Genomic DNA, 18,996 nt, shown 5'->3' on the forward strand with positions numbered 1-18,996 from the left:
ACTCCGGTTTCCTCCCACATCCCAAAGACATGCATTTCAGGTGGATTGGCCGGTCCAAAAATTGTCCCTAGGTGTGAATGAGCGAGCGAGTTGTCTGTCCCTGTGTGCCCTGCGATTGGCTGGCAACCAGTTCAGGGTGTCCCCTGCCCATTGCCCGATGATTGCTCCAGCACCCCCGCGACCCTACTGAGGATAAGCGTTGCAGCTGATGAGATGATGAGATGAGATAACATTTCCAGTTCGCAAACTATGCTCATACATACATTTGTGTTTAACAATTACATATTCAACATTTTCCTCAACAGCTATTTAATTACCATTGTTAATTGTTGCCTCTGTGAAGAATATTGGTAGATTCTGCCGCACATTTTACAATATGTAAATCCAAATTAATTTAATTTGAATTCTTGTCGAATATGCATCAATTCATAAATAATTAAAAACTTTGGGGCACTCCACTTTGTTAGTGCCAATGTTAATGCAAAATGTAGATGCCGAACTGTTGCATTTGACCACTAGGTGGCAGTGTATATCCCAGAAAATATAAAGAACTTAGTATAATTTCCTCTGATCGACCCCTGACTATTAGATCGTGATCAACTCAACGATTGCAATCAACCAGTAGATCAGGATCACGCAGTAGATCATGATTGTCATGTTTTGCCAAGTCCCCTCACCTGCGCTCATTCGTTCAGCCCCAGCTGCCAATCGTTCCCTAATTAGTCCTCCTCCTATTTAAACACGTCATTCTCGTTCACTCCTGGTCAGCCCGTCTGCAAACCTCAGCACATGCAAGGCAAGCACTTTTAAATCTGGCTCCCGCTTTGATCCCGACCTGTTTCCTGTTTCGATCCCTGATCCAAGCTCCGTTCTCCTGTCCCGGCTACCCATATCCTGATTCTGTTTCCTGTATCGATCCCCAATCCGAGCTCCGTTCTCCTGTCCCGGCTACCCGTATCCTGCCCGATTTTTTTTCCTTTATCGATCCCCGATCCTCGGGTTGCCGTTCTCCCATCCCGATCTCCGACCACGCTCCGTCTCCCGTCCCGGCTCCCCGACTTGTTCCGACCACGCTTTGTCCGCAATGGCTTGTCTCTCTTCCTGCCCAGCAAGCACCCGATTGCTGTCTATTTCCCTTCGCCCTGACTTCCCCGATTCCTTAATAATGCATTGTGTTAAACGTTACGCATTTGGGTCCTCTGCTTGTACTGGTCATGACACATGATGATCTAATCAGCACCTCTGGATTAAAATGCAACATGGCCGGCACCTAATGATCGAGGGAAAAAATCAAGAATGATATAAAAGTGATTACAGATGCATATTAAAAACAAGTCAAAAGGTTTACTCCCATCACACTGTGTTCTCATTGAGGTATTACTACTTTTTAAAAGCATATTTAATATATTCAGGTAGGGTGTTCCAAAAGTTTTTGACACGTTTTGGCATTCAAATCCTCAAACAATTAGGTAAATGATGCATAGTCCTAAATGTGCCGCTGAGATTCCGTATTGTAAAAGTTATTATTTTCATATTTTTTTTATTGAATGTTCTGGCACCCGGCACACATCAAGCAGATAGTTCTGGATTTGTTTTAATTTTCCTTTGATAACATTTAAAAGTTAATTAAAAAGTTTATTGGCCGTTACAACTTTTGGCGCTATTGTATTGAAAAACAAATTTGAAGCAAATTTGACAAAGCCAATGAGGATCTTTGCGTCCAATGACTGTGATGCATTAACAAGCATCGTGGTGGTCCTCTGTTCATTATTTGCTATGACTTTTGAGCCCGGGAGGGTAAAAAAAACATCATAGAGCATTCGCCCGCGAGGGAATCGTAATTTCTAGTTTAAATGCATAAAGCTTGTTGGCAGAAAGCATATAGTTGTCTATATCACTTTCACAAACTTGTGCGGCGACGTGAGGAAATTTGTCTTTGTATTGGGCCTGCACCCAACGGGAGGGTTGGGATGTGCTTTGCTGAAAGGAATCTGCAGCCTAGCATGAATCAACGTAGTCATTATTGACATATTGGAGTGCTCGTGGCCAACTCCACTTGACCTTATTGGATTCTCTACAGCGAGAAAAGCCACACTAAAAACGTTTTAACCAGGAAAGAGATGATTCTCCTTTTCTTGAATTGACTTGAAGGTATTATGCTGAATCCGGCCCCATTATGTGCACATTATGTAACAGCACTTTGTGTTTTTGGAGGTAATAAGGATTCACAGCAAAAAAAAAGCAAAATTAGCCAAGTTTGTTTATGCGGAATCTTTGTTATAGTTTCTAGTTATACACAACCCTGAGTGACTGAAATGTGCAAATGTTGCGCTTACAAGTAGTCTTTTTACTCAACAATCATATTTTTAGGGGGTTATAAAGTGAGTGTTTATTTTCATTTTTTTATAAAAACGTTTTATTGAGAAAGCCATCAATCCTATCAGTGACCATTTACAAGGAACGATTAATGAAGGCCAACACCACCCGTGAAAAGTGACGATACGCAAAATAGCAGAACACCTTAGCCCAAGAGTATATGACCTTAACAACATAACAATTGCCGATCTACAAAAAGTTACACACAATGCATCATAACAGTTGAATGGATGGTTTTATTGTCCTTAACAAAGTCAAACAAAATTTGGAGGGCTTCTTTTAGAGAGCGGCCGGCTAGCATTCGGTGTCCTCGAATAGACAGATATCCGCAATGATTAAAATAAGACTGTCACAAATTTAACAATTTACCGCTCTCACTAACAGAATACATTGCACAGTACATAGATATTAATGACAACAAAGAAAAACTCAATTCATTTAAAATTCCGCAAAGGAGTGAACCAGCAATACAGTATAGCGAAATAGTGAGGCGCCTCCATAATAGAAAATAAATGTAGTAAATGTAGCAAAGAAAGACTTTTTTTCAAGAACAGTTCACAAAGAATTAAAATATAAAGAACTAGCGAACTGATTCTGAGTCTAAAACTTACTGTGCCACCTGTGTTAGACTATTGAACAATATCGAAGAGTGCATATTTCTTAAGGGAAAGAAGTGACATCATCAAGTTGACTCTTAAAAGAACAGTATGTTAGAAATCAGAAAAATCTGCACGACAAGAGGAAATCATGTGTTAAATGAAAATCGGAGTGATTTCGTTATGCGATCTTATTGGCATATTTTAGTAAAAAAAATAGTACAAAAGTTGTATCAAACAATTAATATATAAATAATATGGATATGAGCCCCTAAATCTAAATTGCCTATCAGTGGGATGTCTTTAAAACGAGCAAATGAGTTTTACCCATCAAGCCACAAGGGGGGGACATGTCCATGAAAACAACTAAAATAGAAAACTAGTGTTAGACTAGCAATTGATATATCTGCCGGATGAGTACTGTGCTTCACTTTTGTTCCTTCTTCCTCATCTTCACTGCAACCATCTCTCTAGGGCATATGGGCTTTTTCTTGCCCCATAATGTCTTTAAAACAGTTTACGTATTTCAACAAAAAGTTCTGTATTTATAACAAACACTTGTGTATACAGTACACATCTAATTTTTGATTAAAAATCTATATAAAATTATGTTTCACCTTTTCTTAGCTTAAACTAAGCATTGTGGATGACAAACAATCCCTTGACAAAACTATATATATATATATATATATATATATATATATATATATATATATATATATATATATATATATATATATATATATATATATATATATATATATATATATATATATAGGTAGAAAAAAATGTGTGTTATACACAAAAAAATAAAGTAAATCATTTTGATATAAACTGGCCATTCCAGGTAAATCAATATATTCACTAATTCCTTATAAAAATCAAAGAGACCTCAATCGGAGCATCTTTGATGGATAGATAATGCAAGTATTCCAAGCGTGTGTTTGATTATGTTTGATCCCCATAGAAAAAAGGACTATGTTTTATCATCTTTAATTCAATTAGGATTCAATGCGCTCCTATCTCCTAAATAAGTAATCACTTGTGACATACACTGTCTCCACTCGTGCTTCAAACAAGTTAGTTGAGGAGGAAATCCGTCTGAATCGGACACGGAGGTGACCTTGGAACCATAGTCCACCTGAGTGTCCCCATTCCGAGCACTTGGAGGCCGGCCTGTCAGTCAGCTGTCGATTTCATGGTGGCGTTCGGCGGAAGTGTGACAAAGCCAACGTCCCAGGTGGCGGCTGTTTGCGCCGACGTGTCCTTCAGCAAAGTCGAGACTGCTACTGGAGCTCACCCACCGTTGTGCACTCTCACATTTAGATTTGAAATCCTGATAAAATGGAGATTAAGAAATGCGATTAGGACATGTGGTGGAATCAAAGTACTTTTAAATGACTGCTTGTGTATGTATTTTAGGGGAAATTGGTACACGGTAGATATTCGTTAGGATTGCTGTACCTTACAGTGGGGTAAAAATGACAGACCCCTTCTGGATTTCTGTGTTTTTTGCATATTAAAAGGTGTCTAATCATGAAACCAATTTTATTATCACACAGAAACAACCCAAAGAAATACAAAATGCAGTAATTCCATTTTTTAAGGCACAAACAATCCCTATCTGGCCCTATGTGGAAAAGTAATTGAATCTAAAAATGAGTTGGGCCACATTTGGCAGAGACAAATGTTTACAATAATTAGTAATGAGTCTTTCACAACACTGTGGAGGAATTTTGCCCCCCATTTTTTTTGCAAAATGGTTTTGAATCTGCCATATTAGAGGGTTTTCTCGAATGAACTGGCCGTTTAAGTAAGGTCACACACGGCATCTCAAGTGGATTTAAATCCGGACAATGACTTGACCACTCAAGAACCTTTTTTTTGAGCTATTCAGAGTTGGTCTTAATGATGTGTTTTGGATCATTGCTCTGCTCCATGATCGAAGAGCGTTTGAGTTTGCAGCCAGACATTTTTCTTCAGGATCTTCTGCTAGACACCAGAATTCATTATTACTTCAACCACGGCAAGTTGTAATGGTCATGTGATATTAATATGGGTTTGACGACCCGGAATCTTTGTGAGTGATAAATACGCAAAAAACACAAAAATCAGCAAGGGGGGCAAATCATTTTTCATGGCACGGTATCCTTTGGACAATTAGGCGCACCTAAAAACCTAAATTGGCAAGAAATTTGTAAGTGCACCTTATCTAAACGGGTAATTCTGTGAATACTATTGGAAATGACTCGTTACAACTCAAAAATACGACATACAGTAACGGTTATGCCTTTGAGAAACATACAGAGTGGTATTTGAGTGCCTTCTTAAGTTAAAATGTTAATTGCTTGTTGCTCAAATGAATTAAAACCTTTTTTGTTTAATATATTCGAGAACAGTGAATCTTTTTGATTAGAGGTTACAATTTTGCCCCACCTCATGCAGACTGTAGTTCCAGCAGAACCCAAATAAATTGACTCTGAGACCCTTGGTATAAAGTAATTGAATTAATTGTATCTTAAACAAGTGATTTTCAACTCGTGTACCATGAAGTCATGTCTTGTGTGCTGCACCGAATTGCTCAATTTTAGCTTTGAAAAAGAAGTACAGTATGTCATTGATCAGTATATTTGGTTTAATTTATTGATTAGCTCAGCAACTGTAACATTCATCCGTATCAATAGATGGAAGCCAAATACTGTTTTTTTCTTTTTATATACTAATTACCTGCTTAGTAGAGAGAGACATATTACATTACTTTGTTTCACAAAGCTGTTTTGGATTGCAATGCAAAAATAATAAAACAAATCAAATAAAAATCTTGCACAATATATTGTTGTTGTCAAAGTTAGAACATATTTTGCTCAACTGGCAAATAATTTTTGCTCAGTATTATTTTCTTATTTTTCTAGAAAAAAAAGACAGCAAAACTTGAAAAGCGGGTTAAAAATATAGTAAAACCGAAAATTACAGCAATAGTATTAAGCAGAAATCTCATGATCACCGATGTGAATCATCCGTGCCCGCTCCTTTGGCGCCAACTGCCTCGGACCCTGATTGGCTCCCTGTCCCTACTTAAATCCTCTCCTATCCGTCCCCTTTTGTCAGTCCGTCCGCGAACCTCAGTTAACACTAGGCAAGCCTTTTTCGGCCCTGACTCCCACCTTTTTGCTCCTATTTGACCCGTTTTTGATCCTAACCACGTCTACTGTTCCGGCTTTCGACCTCTTTTGTCCCCGACCACGTCTACTCTCCTTTCCTGGCTTACAACTCGCTTCCGTTTCGACCACGTTTCTGCTCTCCTGTCCCGGCTACTGACCCGTTTTCCTATTTCTGACACCGCCATCGCTCGTCACAGAAGATCGACTTCCGCGTTCAGAGCGACCTGCTTCCCGCGTCCAGCAATCACGGGATTGTGGGCGCAACCCTTTCTCTTTCTTCCAATAAAACTTGTGAGAAACGCAAGTGGGTCCTGTCTCTGTTCTGGTCGTGACAAGAAAGCTATATTTACTTTATAATGTAAATTTTGGCAATATAATAAAGATTTAAAACAAAAAACAGATGCTTGGTATTGATAGTTGAAAATATTGACTGGCATTGACAGTCTAATAGGGAAATAACAAATGCCTGGTGGCCTTCCTGGCTCATTAAGTAGTGAGGCAAACCCTTAACCTTGTCATTAGTAGTAATGAAATCAAACGTTTTCAAAATCCTGTTCCTTTCTGACTTGCCAGGCAGCAGTAGATGCAAACAAGAGTAAGAACGTTTCACATGTTTGTAGATCCATTTATTAGATTTTTTTTCTCTTTAGATTTCAATCTGCGATGCAGTTTCTGCTCCAGTGAAAAAATTCCCTGCTCAGTGCCACCGCTGAGAACGCCGTGTCAGCTCCAAGGACATCTTTCTTCAGAAGGTCAGCAGGGGTGGGGGCTTCACCGAGAGAAGCGCCTTGGGGGAAACGGAAATCATGCACGAATATGTTGACACACAGCCAAGATTTGCCAAGCAGAGATGTTGACGATATGTGAGTGCAATACATGCAGCTAATACTTGAGTTTGAAAAAAAGGTCCTATTGTATTTCTATATAAGGGCAGTAGACCCCCGTGATGCAACACTAATCCATACTGAGGTGGGGATCGTAAAATAAAATTGCTGTGTAGCGGGGGATTGAGACCTATGGTAATCAGTATTTTCCCACGTTAACTATTATATTCTATGCATGGGGTTGAGTGAAGTTACACATGTATGAAAATGTTTCCCACTGTACATGAAACAGTCATGTAATCTGTCATCTAGGGATACAACATCTATCTCTTCTTAGATGGGGGTAGAGAAGAGAAACTGCTGTATGTTAAGGGATGGAAACCTATAGTAATTTGCAAATGGGTACCAAAGCTCCAATACCCGAGATATGAACATTTAATATGACAAATAGCATTTAGTCAGTCTTATTTGTGTGTAATATCCCGACAAATGATTAAATAACTTTATAAATGAATACACATGTTAAGGTGTTTTTTTTCTTCATGGCATGCACCTTTGATCTTGATGTGACATGACTATTTAGTGAGTAGATGCAAAGAGTGGAAAAAGACGGCAGGTAAAAAAATTAAACTTGTTTTAAAACATCCACCTGTGAGAATGGTCATGCCCTCATAAGCTTTCAATGCTTTAATCGTCTCCTTATCTTTAATAACAGTCCTGATTGTCAATAATGTTAGGATCATGTAAAATGAAATGAAATGAAATGATCTGCATTTATATAGCGCTTTTCAAGTCAATGACTTCCCAAAGCGCTTTACATTGTGCTTCACATTTCCCAATAGCGGCCGTGATCTGTGCAGCCATGTAAGGCTGCTAACCTGCTTATTGGGGGTATTGGGGGTTCAGTGTCTTACCCAAGGACACTTCGGCATGTAACACGGACAAGCCGGGATTCAAACTGGGATCCCTTAATCCTAAAATGATCGCTCTACCTCCTGAGCTACTGCCGCCCCCAAAAAAAATTGTTTAAAACATGACCGGATTGTATCAGTATGAAGGAAATTTGTTCACCTTTGGGGTGATGTGAGCAGCTGTCCAATTTTAGTAGCCGGTTGATGCAAAGGGTGGAGGAGATATTGGAATAGAATTAAAACAGATTATAAAACTTCCACTAATGGTGATTGTTACGCTCTCAAAACATTTTGATGCTTTAATCGCCTCCTTTTTTTTTTTTAATAATTGTCTCAATTGCTGGTTACGATCATATATGCAATTATATAAATACAAGTTAAGAAACATGACCAGATTTTATCGATGTGAGCCCCTAAAAATCACTTAACCTGTAAAGTAATTAAAATTGCATTTACCTTTGGGGTGACATGTTGGTCAATTTGAGTAGCAGGTGGATGCAGAAAGTTGAGGAGATAGTGAATTGTAATTGAAACTGATTTTGAAACTTTCACCTGTGAGGATCCTTATGAACTCAATAGATTTCCTCAGTTTCACTTTTTAAATAAAAACACCATGCAATTTAGCCATGGTATTAATTCGTCCCATGTGTCTCTTGATGATCGCAAGTTTCATTTTCATTGTCATCATGTTTTTGCTTTTCCGTTTGGCATCAGTGCAAGCATTTGGACCCAATAGCTAAACAAAGTTTTTACATAAGGTTCTGAACCGAACGAATATAGGATGGCAAATCAATACAGTACAAAAATATTCAGAAAGTACACTTGTTTCTGAACTCAATGAAAATGCAGAATGGCATTGTGGAAGATGTTAATCCAATAGCCTATCAACATTTTAATGATGAACAGCACACCAGTGTTTCATAGGCCATCGACAAATAACAGACATACAGACAAATCACGTCATACGAACAGATACCACGAAGTATTGTGTACTCTTAAGTTTTCAGACTCGCAGAATAATTTCTTGTTGTTGCCGCAGAGAGGTGTCTAAAATCTTATTCCACCCTGTAAAGTAAAAACGTCATAAGACGGGGTCGCCTGGGTCTACTGTACTGTCCAGACTGCAAGATGTTCGTCAGGGACACCTCATCGATTCCAATCCGCAACAGGAAATCACAAAAAGCAGCAGTAGTGAGAATCGATGCTCACTTTTTACCCATTTCTCGTCTTGAAGGCTAAATAAATGATAGCAATTAGGGAAACCTAGATGTATTCATTTAAGCAATCCTGTTCTCCTTTCAACAAACTTGACAAAAGGCCACAATTGCTTAAATGGGACAAGCTCTTCAATTGCCGCTCTTGGAAGAATTGTTGTTTAAAGCCATCGCCTAACGGGCATGACGAGAGATTATCAGGCACTCTGCGGGAAATCCACAAATGATTATTCACTCCAAATGATGTATTTTGCTTCATTCGTCTTCAAGTTGCCTGGCAGGTCAATTAAATGCTCTTTGACTATTTGGCAGCAGGTACATTTATTGTCATTCATTTCAACAGAAAAAAACAATGTTATAAAACAAAAAAACCCACTCTTATTTAGTCAGATAATTATGTTTGTACTATTTTCATTTTATGTTAACCTGTTGTCCAAGGCTAATGCATGTTTAAGCAATTTTGTACAGTCGGCACCAAGATACGACATGAATACGTTCTGAGGTTGCGATTTCTGAATGAAATTGACACATGGTGGGAGGATAGAAACCTAGGTAAATGAATATATGGTGGCACCCATCCCTCTCCAGGCCGTGCTTTAGAGTTGTGGTTCCTCCCTCCACATACTGACTCAGATACAGCACTTTTATCATCTGGTCACTGCTGTTGTCATTGTAAAGCATCCTCCTGCTTTTCGGAAATGAGGCATTGACTGGCAGCACCCCCAGCAAGTACGTCTGCTGTAGCCCATCGCAGCTCACTTTACCCCCTAAGCCGTTTGATATGCGTGTGGCGATACGAATACCAGATCCTAAATCATAGGGGATAAACTTTATATTTTTGACCATTACGAAGGGGGATTCTGTTCCGAATTTCATATTCTATATAATTTTATATTCTATATAAGTTTATATTGCGCTTAATTTATTCACATTCACATAGTAATGGTGGTCTGCGCAACTCTTTGGGGAAAGGAAAAATAAAGCATATTACCTTTGGTGTGATGTGACTTGAGCTGGTCAAGTACAGTTACGGGTGGTTCAGAGGGGGTAGGAGACGGCAAATAAAAATATTAAGAGATTTCTAAACTCGCACTTGCAACGACTCTCATGCCCTTAGAAGAGAAGACTTGTGTGCTTTAAATACCAACTTACTCTTAATAATGGTTCCGATTGTCAATTTGGTACGGTTATACTCCACGATGTTTTGTATTTCTTTATATCACAAGCTTTGTTTCCATGGTTATCATGCTTTTGATTCCTCCTTTAGCATTACTGAAAGTCTGGGACACATAGCTAAACAAATTAAATTTTGTTACATGGGATTCTCATCTAGTCAAGTCAAGTCGTGTTTATTTGTAAAGCCCTTAATCACAAGGAGTCTCAATGGGCTGCACGGACCACAGATTATTGCAAACCATAGACTACTATAACACCATCCCCTGATCTAAAACCTACATGAGGGCAAGGAAAAACTCAAAAACCTCAACATGAGGAAAATGAAGAAACTTTGAGAAGGGACCACACATGAGGTAATCCCCCTTCCAGGATGACCAGGCTGCAATGGATGTTGTAAAAACAATTAGTATAAACATATCATAAACAGGAAATATCGGCAATTCATTAGCTAAAGAATAGAAGTGTGTTTTAAGACCAGACTTAAACATATCCACTGAGGTTGCAGATCAAATCTCAGGGGGAAGATTATATTCAACACAGAGTGATAGGTATTGTGGAGGCAGTTCATTCAATAGCCTATCGGCATCTTCATGACGCCTTGATGCACACCAATAGAAGACCAGCATTTTATATCAGGTCAACCAATACCAGGGAAGCATTATAAGATGTACCTCGTCATACGTACAAACAACGCTGAGTTTGAATTGTTCAAATTGTCAGGCTTGCAGAATAATTTGTTGTTGATGTCACGGTTGCAATGGCTCCCAATTGGTCCCCGCCGTGTGGCGCCAGGTTCTGTCTAGGTTGCCACGGCGCCCAATTGGCCCCGCCCATGGACACCAGCTGAAACGCGTTGACATATTGCTCCTTGACTACTTAAACGCTATCTGTGAGTCGCCTGGTGTCGGAGCGTCTGTGAAACTCCTGCTAAACTATGTTGTGATATGTCAAACGCTGTGAATGCCAGTTTTTGCCAGTGTTTTTGTTCTTGTTTTGCCAAACCTGTGAATCCCCGTTTTGCCTATTTGTTTTTGCTCTTGTTTTGCCAAGCCCCGTGAATCCCCGTTTTGCCTGTGTTTTTTGCTCTTGTTTTGCCAAGCCCAGTGAATCTCCGTTTTTGCCTGTATTTTGCTACTGTTTTGTTCTCACCCCGATATGTTTGATTCCTCGTTCCGATCAATCTACTTCCGTGACCAACGATCCCTGGAACGAGTGTGCGCTCATTCAGCTTCTCCCCAATAAACTGTGAATAACATTACGCAAGTAGGTTCTGCTTCATGTCATGGTCCTGACAGTTGATGTTGTATATTGGGGAAAATTACGTAAAAAAGGGCCCAAAAATGTATTATTCCACACCAACAAAACTTTGTTTGGAGCGCCCATTCATCCCATAATTAAAATAAGATACAAAATCCACACGACAAATATCCTAAGTAAATATTTCTCTAACCCATCCATTATTAGACCCATAAATAACCCAATGTAACATTAAAAGTGTGGGCATGGTACCATAAAGCTATATAGCAGCATAATTCAATAAGCCATTGTTAATTTTAAAGTGCAATCATTTTGTTGGACAATGACAAGAACTATTCTGAATTTAAAACTTAAAACGCCATATCCTGGGGGTCTACCCTGTATACACAATAGTATCATCCATCCGTCCATTATATGCACCGCCTATTCTCAGGAGGGTTTAAGGGGTGCTGGAGCCCATCCCAGCTATTTTTGGGCAGTAGGCAGGGGACACCCTGAACTGGTTGTCAGCCAGTCGCAGGGCACACAGAAACATACAACTCACTCGCTCATTTACACCTAGACAATTTGGACCTTCCAATTAACCTGACACGGATGTTATTTGAAGGTGGGAGGACACCGGTGGGCCCGGGGGAAACCCTCGCAAGCACGGGGAGAACATGCAAACCCAGCACAGGAAGGCTGGTAGCTGAACTTGAACCCATGACCTCAGAACTGTGCCGTGGACGCACTTATTACCCAGCTGACGTGCCGCAATACAATACTATCAAATCATATAATATTATATAATGAAAAGATTAATCAAAATCACGCAGTTATATTGATATGGGCCAGTAGTTTAAAAAACAAGACACCTAAAAAAAAAGAGAGGACATCAATGGCTTTTTTATTGTGCAAGGAAAATAGGAGGGGACCCAACCCTCAAAGAAGAAATCCGATCCTGTTCTCAAAGCCCTCCTCTGAGCCCAATTTTGATTATCAAATCTCCTACAAAAGCAGATCTGCCATAAGGATATGAAAATCATAGAACAGCATAATGATTTGCCGTTAGTGACAATGATATAAACAGTGAAAAGATAGTAAAAATTCAAAACACAATAAACCAAACTATTAGGAGTCCATATTATTATTCGGAAATTATTTGCTCTGACCTCCACTTAAAAGGACCGTGTCAATCTTCAAGTAAGAGCTGACGCTTGTTTGACTATCGCCCCTCTCTACAGCACCATTGATAACATCTTTGTTGCTAGCGCAGTTTGAGACCTTTTGTAAGATTCACAGTGGCTCGCCGGCGCCTCCCGCGTGGGGCGAACAAAAACAGCTTAAGCGCTTTCCATGTGTGGCTCTGGAGAAGCTCAAAATTGTTTATCTTTCTAAATGTGAAAAAATGGCAGGTCTTGAGTAAATGCAGTTCTTTGAAATTACCATTCGTGCTGTAGCCTACTAAAAGAACTCAAGCCGTGAAGCAGAATAAGACGAATATATGTTTTTTAAGTGTGCGGACATAAAAGTGAAGCCAATTTTTCAAAGTTTCCCGATGAAATCTGCTTTCTTGTTGATATCCCGTCGGGGTCTTTTTATTCAAACGTCGCGAGCGTCCATTGTGTGCGAAGCGCTCCTCAAGCTGCGTCCCACAACTTCTTTCCTCAAACACTCGGCTGATTTATCAAATAGCTTTCCTCTGATTCTTAACACGCTCATTTTTCAAATGTATCTCTTCCAAGCAGACGTCCCTTACAACCATAGCAGACACTCTGTTTATCTTGCTTTTTTGTCTTCATATTGGGTCAAAGGCTCCCATAAGAATTATACGTTTTTTATTTTTACTTTTCTCAGGCTGTTGATTAGTACACACTCAAGATTGGAATTACCTTAGCAGCGTCGGGCATGTTACGGTAAAAAAGGTGTCAAGTCATCATTATTTGTTTAGCCCTGTTATTAGTTATAGTTAGGCAGGACTTCTTCCAAAAAGTTAGTTAACTTAGTTACTCTATACATAGATCCCGTATGATGTCACAACATCCAGGCACTTTCCGTTACTGATGGCATGTTATCGGCACTGGGTAGCGGTGAAGAGTTAACCCGAAATTACAAAGTAAAAATCGTCTTCTATGTTGGATCAACTGTTGTTCGAATCGCGCTGGAAGTTCGGTAAAGTTCGGATTTTACCAAATACCAGTCATAAGACTCCGTAAATGAGAAGACAAAACTTTTGTCCAAACAACGGAGGAAATTATGGATACATTTGATGAACAGGAAAGAAGCTACTTCAAAGTACGCAAGGATTTGCTCACAGCACGGAAAGGAAAGTCAGGAAAGTATCTTCAAATTTGATGACATATGTTATACATTTAGTGTTGTGTGTAGTGGATCTGCCGTGGTATGCGGTGGTAAATAAGGTGCTTTCTAGTTGCCAAGTGGAAGTTACAAATGCTTTTGTGCTCCATTTACACTGTAGAATTAGCATTAGCTAAAAAAGTAAAATCACCCAAAAGTATTCCTTACAGCTGTTAATAAAACTGGTAATGCCTGTCTTTGTTAAACATAATCACTTCTGTACTCAAATAACGATGGAAACTATTACATGAAATCACATAAACTAAAAAGCATAAAAGGCAAGTTGGGTAACATAAAGCCATAAAAACCTCAACCATTAATACGTCGCCACAGGATGGCATCAAGATTGGTGCACGACATTACAAGTCATCAATTAAGCTAAAATGAAGGCTTTTACTAATAATTTACTTATTGACTAAAAAGTTATTGTTTGAAGTTAGACTTTTATTTACTTCTGTATCAGATAACCAAATATGAACAACAAAACAATCTTTATTGTCATTGTTACAAAATGGGTTGAACATATTGTGACAATGAAATTAGGCGTGGCACTCCAGTTTCACATTTAACAGTGGGGATAAAAGAAAACAAAGAAGATAAAGGACCACAGAAGATAAGGTTATAATTTACACAATATAAAGGAACAAAAAGATAAAGGTTATAATTTACACAGTATATACACAAGAAATGTGGGATGTTAGGGGCCGGTCACACAGACATTTGCGGCTGAATCACGGCTAAAATTTTGCGTTTTTTTTTTGCCCGTGGTTGCCCGGGATGGAAAATGCGCAAAATTTGACAACCCGCCGTTCGTCTGTGGTATGGCCGGAAAAAAGACGCCGGCGACTGTTCCGCTTCCTCATCGCGTCATTTCTGCGTCATTTTCTCGTGTGGACCACGGGTATAAAAGCTCCCGACGGTGTTGTGCCCAAATCCGACTCCTACGCAACACCCGCCCCCAAAGCCTTGCTGCGACCATTGATAATGCACCGAAAGATTTATTCGAAATGAAGAGAAACTACGCTGACGGTGATCCATGTTCACCCCCTTGACGTCACAAGCACAATGGTGTGCTCGGCAAATCGCGCTGTATATACGCGGAGAAAGGCGTTTGACTGTCACACGCGTAACACGCTAATTTCACGTAATAACACCGCGATACAGGCGCAGAACATGCTATTACCATGCTCCGCCCACGATTACCCGCTGAAATTTCCCGTCCTACCCATGTGTAACTACGCCCTGGCCGCGGCCAGAGCACGTCGTTCCGCGTCATTTCCGCGTCATTACCTCGTGTTGACCACGTGTGCGGCACGCGGTTTAACACGTGCTCAAACTTTTGAGCAGCTCAAAAGTTTTGAACGCGGCCAACCACGTGAAAATTTCCGACCGCGAGTAAAGCACTGCTCTATCTCGTCTATATGGCGGTCTCCAAACGTCCAACAGCGCCCAACGACATCTGCTTCACAGCCAGAAGTTAACGGCCGCGGTCCAGCCTCAATAAACTCGTGAAAGGCTGTGTCCACGCGCTCTCAAGAATTGAACAGCGCAAATTTTTTTCGCACTGCCACCCGCGCGCGAATTTCCGACCTCGTATTATGCACTGCCGTAACTCGTCTGAATGGCAATCTCAATGAGTCCTATAGCATCCGCCTCAAAGTCAGTAATTTCTGGCTGTGATTCAGCCGCAAATGTCTGTGTGACCGGTGTTGTGCCCAAATCCGACTCCTGTGCAGATTCCTCCCCCCTCGCGTGAACGCGCATTCTGCTGCGCTTCCAACAAAAGCGATCGTATTCTATATAAAACGCTTATTAAAACAATAAAGCGAGCTAATTATAACAATTGGGAGATCCTAGTCTATATAACGCGTTTATTTTAACAATAAAGCGCGATCGTATTCTACAAATTGCGTTTGTTAACGCGGATGCAAAAGTCACCAATGTCAATGTACGCTTCCGACAAAAGCGATCGTATTCTATATAATATGCTTTTTGAAAAAATAAAGTGAGCTAATTATAACAATTGGGAGATCCTAGTCTATATAACGCGTTTATTTAAACAATAAAGTGCGATCGTATTCTACAAAATGCGTTTGTTAACGCGGATGCAAAAGTCACCAATGTCAATGTACGCTATGATTTCCGCAATCACAACTAATTGTACACAAATAATATTTATTTGATTTACTATAATATCCGTATGTAATGTCTTTTTTATTGTGAATGAAACCCTGGTTGCATTGGATCCCGCGGTGTAAACAAATTGTTGTTGTTTTTTTTTTTCATTTAAAATCGGACTCCCCTGTCTATACTGTTTGCAAAATAAGACACGCTTTAAACCTTATTATCTTCATATTTTGCTATTATTTCTTTCTTAAAAGCAATAGTTGTACGCACCACTCCTCTTTTTTCACCTGTAGCAACTTTGCTGCTTGCACCAACCTTCTTCCGAGGCATAATTAGGAGTTAAAACACTCCCTTCACCGCTTTTGAAAAACGAAAGCAGAGAAGGAGTGCGCGTTGCCGTGACAACAGTTCTTCACGAGGGGTGGGGGCAATCTTCACTCGTACGCCGCTCAGCATCGCCCCTAGCGTACCGGCGTTCAAACTCCGATTTTTTCAACGAAAAGCAAAGCAAGAATTTCTCGAAATTTTTGGTCGAGAACCGATTTGTTCGAACTGAGAGGCGTTTGAAAACCGAGGTTCCACTGTATCTGAATGATATTTAGTGATTACTAGCATTATATGGTTAGTAGATGGGGGTAAAACTAAACTCAATTCATCTGATATTATTTTAACTGTTCTTATGATGATTATTATGATAATATTTATGTGGCTATTATTCTTACTATCAATAGTACTATTGGTATGCAAACAATGTACAAGAGCAGAAGCCTCATCTCTCGATGGGTGAAGCTGATGATTAAACTTTTTATTATTAACTATCATGACTATTATGTTATTGTTATCATTATCTTTATCAACTAAGTTAAATAAATATGTTGCTGAGCATGGTGAAAAATAAAACAAAAACTAAATAAATGGGGATACGATCACATAGATATCTCATCTCATCTCATTAGCTGCACCGCTTATCCTCAGTAGGGTCGCGGGGGTGCTGGAGCCCACCCCAGCAATCATCGGGCAGTGAGCAGGGGACACCTTGAACTGGTTGCCAGCCAATCGCAGGGCACACAGGGACAGACAACTCACTCATTCACACCTAGGGACAATTTGGACCGGCCACTCCACCTGAAATGCATGTCTTTGGAATGTGGGAGGAAACCGGAGTGCTCGGAGGAAACCCACGCAAGCACGCAAACATACAAACTCCGCACAGGAAGTCCGGTAGCTGGATTTGAACCCACACAGGAGGTTCCCAAGACCTCAGAACTGTGCCGCACACGTGCTAACCACTGCGCCGCCGTGCTGCCCTCACATAGATATACATCGTAAAAAGAACACAAAACAGACATATTCTTCACATCTCAGAGCTAGGGCAGACAACTGGTAGCTTGATGCTGGAGGCATCTGGCCCAAGCTCCCATACCTTGTCTTTTTAATGCACAGATCAGGACACTCAAGAATGGTGGTCCTGCTGCTTGGGGAAGGATCCCCTACTTTAGCAGGTCCAAAGATACTTGTATGGCGCACAACACACACCACATAGCAGTCAGTTTCACTATGAGCACCCAAGAGAAGGATGTTATCATAATAGATACTCTAATTATACAATATGCTGAAAATGTATGGAAATGGCTATAATGATGATGGTAAAAAAGTGATGGAAATAGTGATGGTGATGATGATGATGATGATAATGAAGAGACTGTGTATCCACAGAGCCAATGTACATATGTATATTCATGAGTTATTTACATCTAAATACACTTAAGAGCTAAATGTGCGACACAATTATTAATGAAGTCAAAAGGGTAGGATTTAATAAGCATATGCTTCTTCCTACTCCTTTTCGAACATGTACGATAACATTGTGTGTTTTATTTTCTTTTTTTGATTTGTTGTTGGTTTTTTTGTTGTGTGTTATGTTCAAAAATAAAATGTATGTTACCTGCAGAAAGATTTATAATAATATAAAAAAATATTCTAAAATAATGTACTGTACATGTAACATTCCAGGAAGACATGATTTTAATGTGTATCCTAACAAATGTACACCAAGCTTTTTGACCACACAAACGCAGATTTTTTGAAAAGAAACTTGAAAGCCACAAGCAGCAAAAAAGGCGAACAACAATGATTATTTCATAACAATCTCACACTCGTAAACACATGGTAAAATGGCAAGTAAAATGATTTTTACATTAGGTATATATCTAAGTCAAGTCAAGTCAAGTCATGTTCATTCTTATAGCCCTTAATCACAAAGAGTCTCATAGGGCTGCACAGACAACAGATTATTGCAAACCACAGACTACTATTACATCATCCCGTGATCTAAAACCTACATCAGGGCAAGGAAAAACTCAAAAACCTCAACATGAAGAAACATTGAGAAGGGACCACACATGACCAGGCTGCAATGGATGTTGCAATAACAAATAATCCACATATATTGTTAACATAAAATATAGGTTATCCATATGCTATAAAATATAAGTGTGTCTAAGCCGAGATTTAAACAGTTCCACTGAGGTTGAAACATATGATTAGTACAAAAAGTTTAGATTTTAATGTATTTATTGATTTCTTCAGATATCTATGGGCAGATAGAGGACAGCATCTTAAGCAAAACTCGCTCATTGCAAGTGCACTTTTGGAACTGCATGCCACCAACAAAAGTGTTCCTGAATTAAATGCGCATGCTGCAGAACCCAACTGCTCTTTTTTCAAACTTAGGAAAATGAAACCACCACCATATAAACCAAAACTCCCAAATGATTATCATCTTGAGCCAAGCTGAAATTCAGTGTTTGTTGTCTGAAAACGCAATGCTAAACTACAGGACACAGAAAAAAAAAAAAAAAAAAAAAAAAAAAAAAACAAGGAACAAATGTAATTATGAAACTGCTTAACAAGAAAACACATAATGTACATTTTTTTTTGCTTTCTAAATACACTGTTTTGATCATTTTATTATGGATAAATACTATTTTTTTGGACTTCATATTTGTGGTATGTTG

General features: G+C 39.5%; 1 protein-coding gene across 3 annotated transcripts in view; it reads left to right on the forward strand.

The window, feature by feature from the left end:
* Positions 1-7,339, forward strand: part of nectin1b (nectin cell adhesion molecule 1b) — a 385,519-nt gene extending 378,180 nt beyond the window's left edge. For 2 of the 3 annotated variants that reach the window (XM_088345836.1, XM_088345840.1), the window contains one exon: positions 6,784-7,338. In XM_088345836.1, coding sequence (XP_088201962.1) covers positions 6,784-6,817 — 34 coding nt within the window. In that variant the 3' untranslated portion in view covers positions 6,818-7,338. Of the gene's footprint in view, positions 1-6,783 lie in introns of all 3 variants that reach the window. The other variant, XM_088345838.1, reaches the window with a different exon arrangement.
* Positions 7,340-18,996: the final 11,657 nt, after the last annotated feature.

This window comes from Urocampus carinirostris, chromosome 10, assembly GCF_059441175.1.
Source record: "Urocampus carinirostris isolate Australia breed hairy pipefish chromosome 10, RoL_Ucar_1.0, whole genome shotgun sequence".
Classification (NCBI taxonomy): domain Eukaryota; kingdom Metazoa; phylum Chordata; class Actinopteri; order Syngnathiformes; family Syngnathidae; genus Urocampus; species Urocampus carinirostris.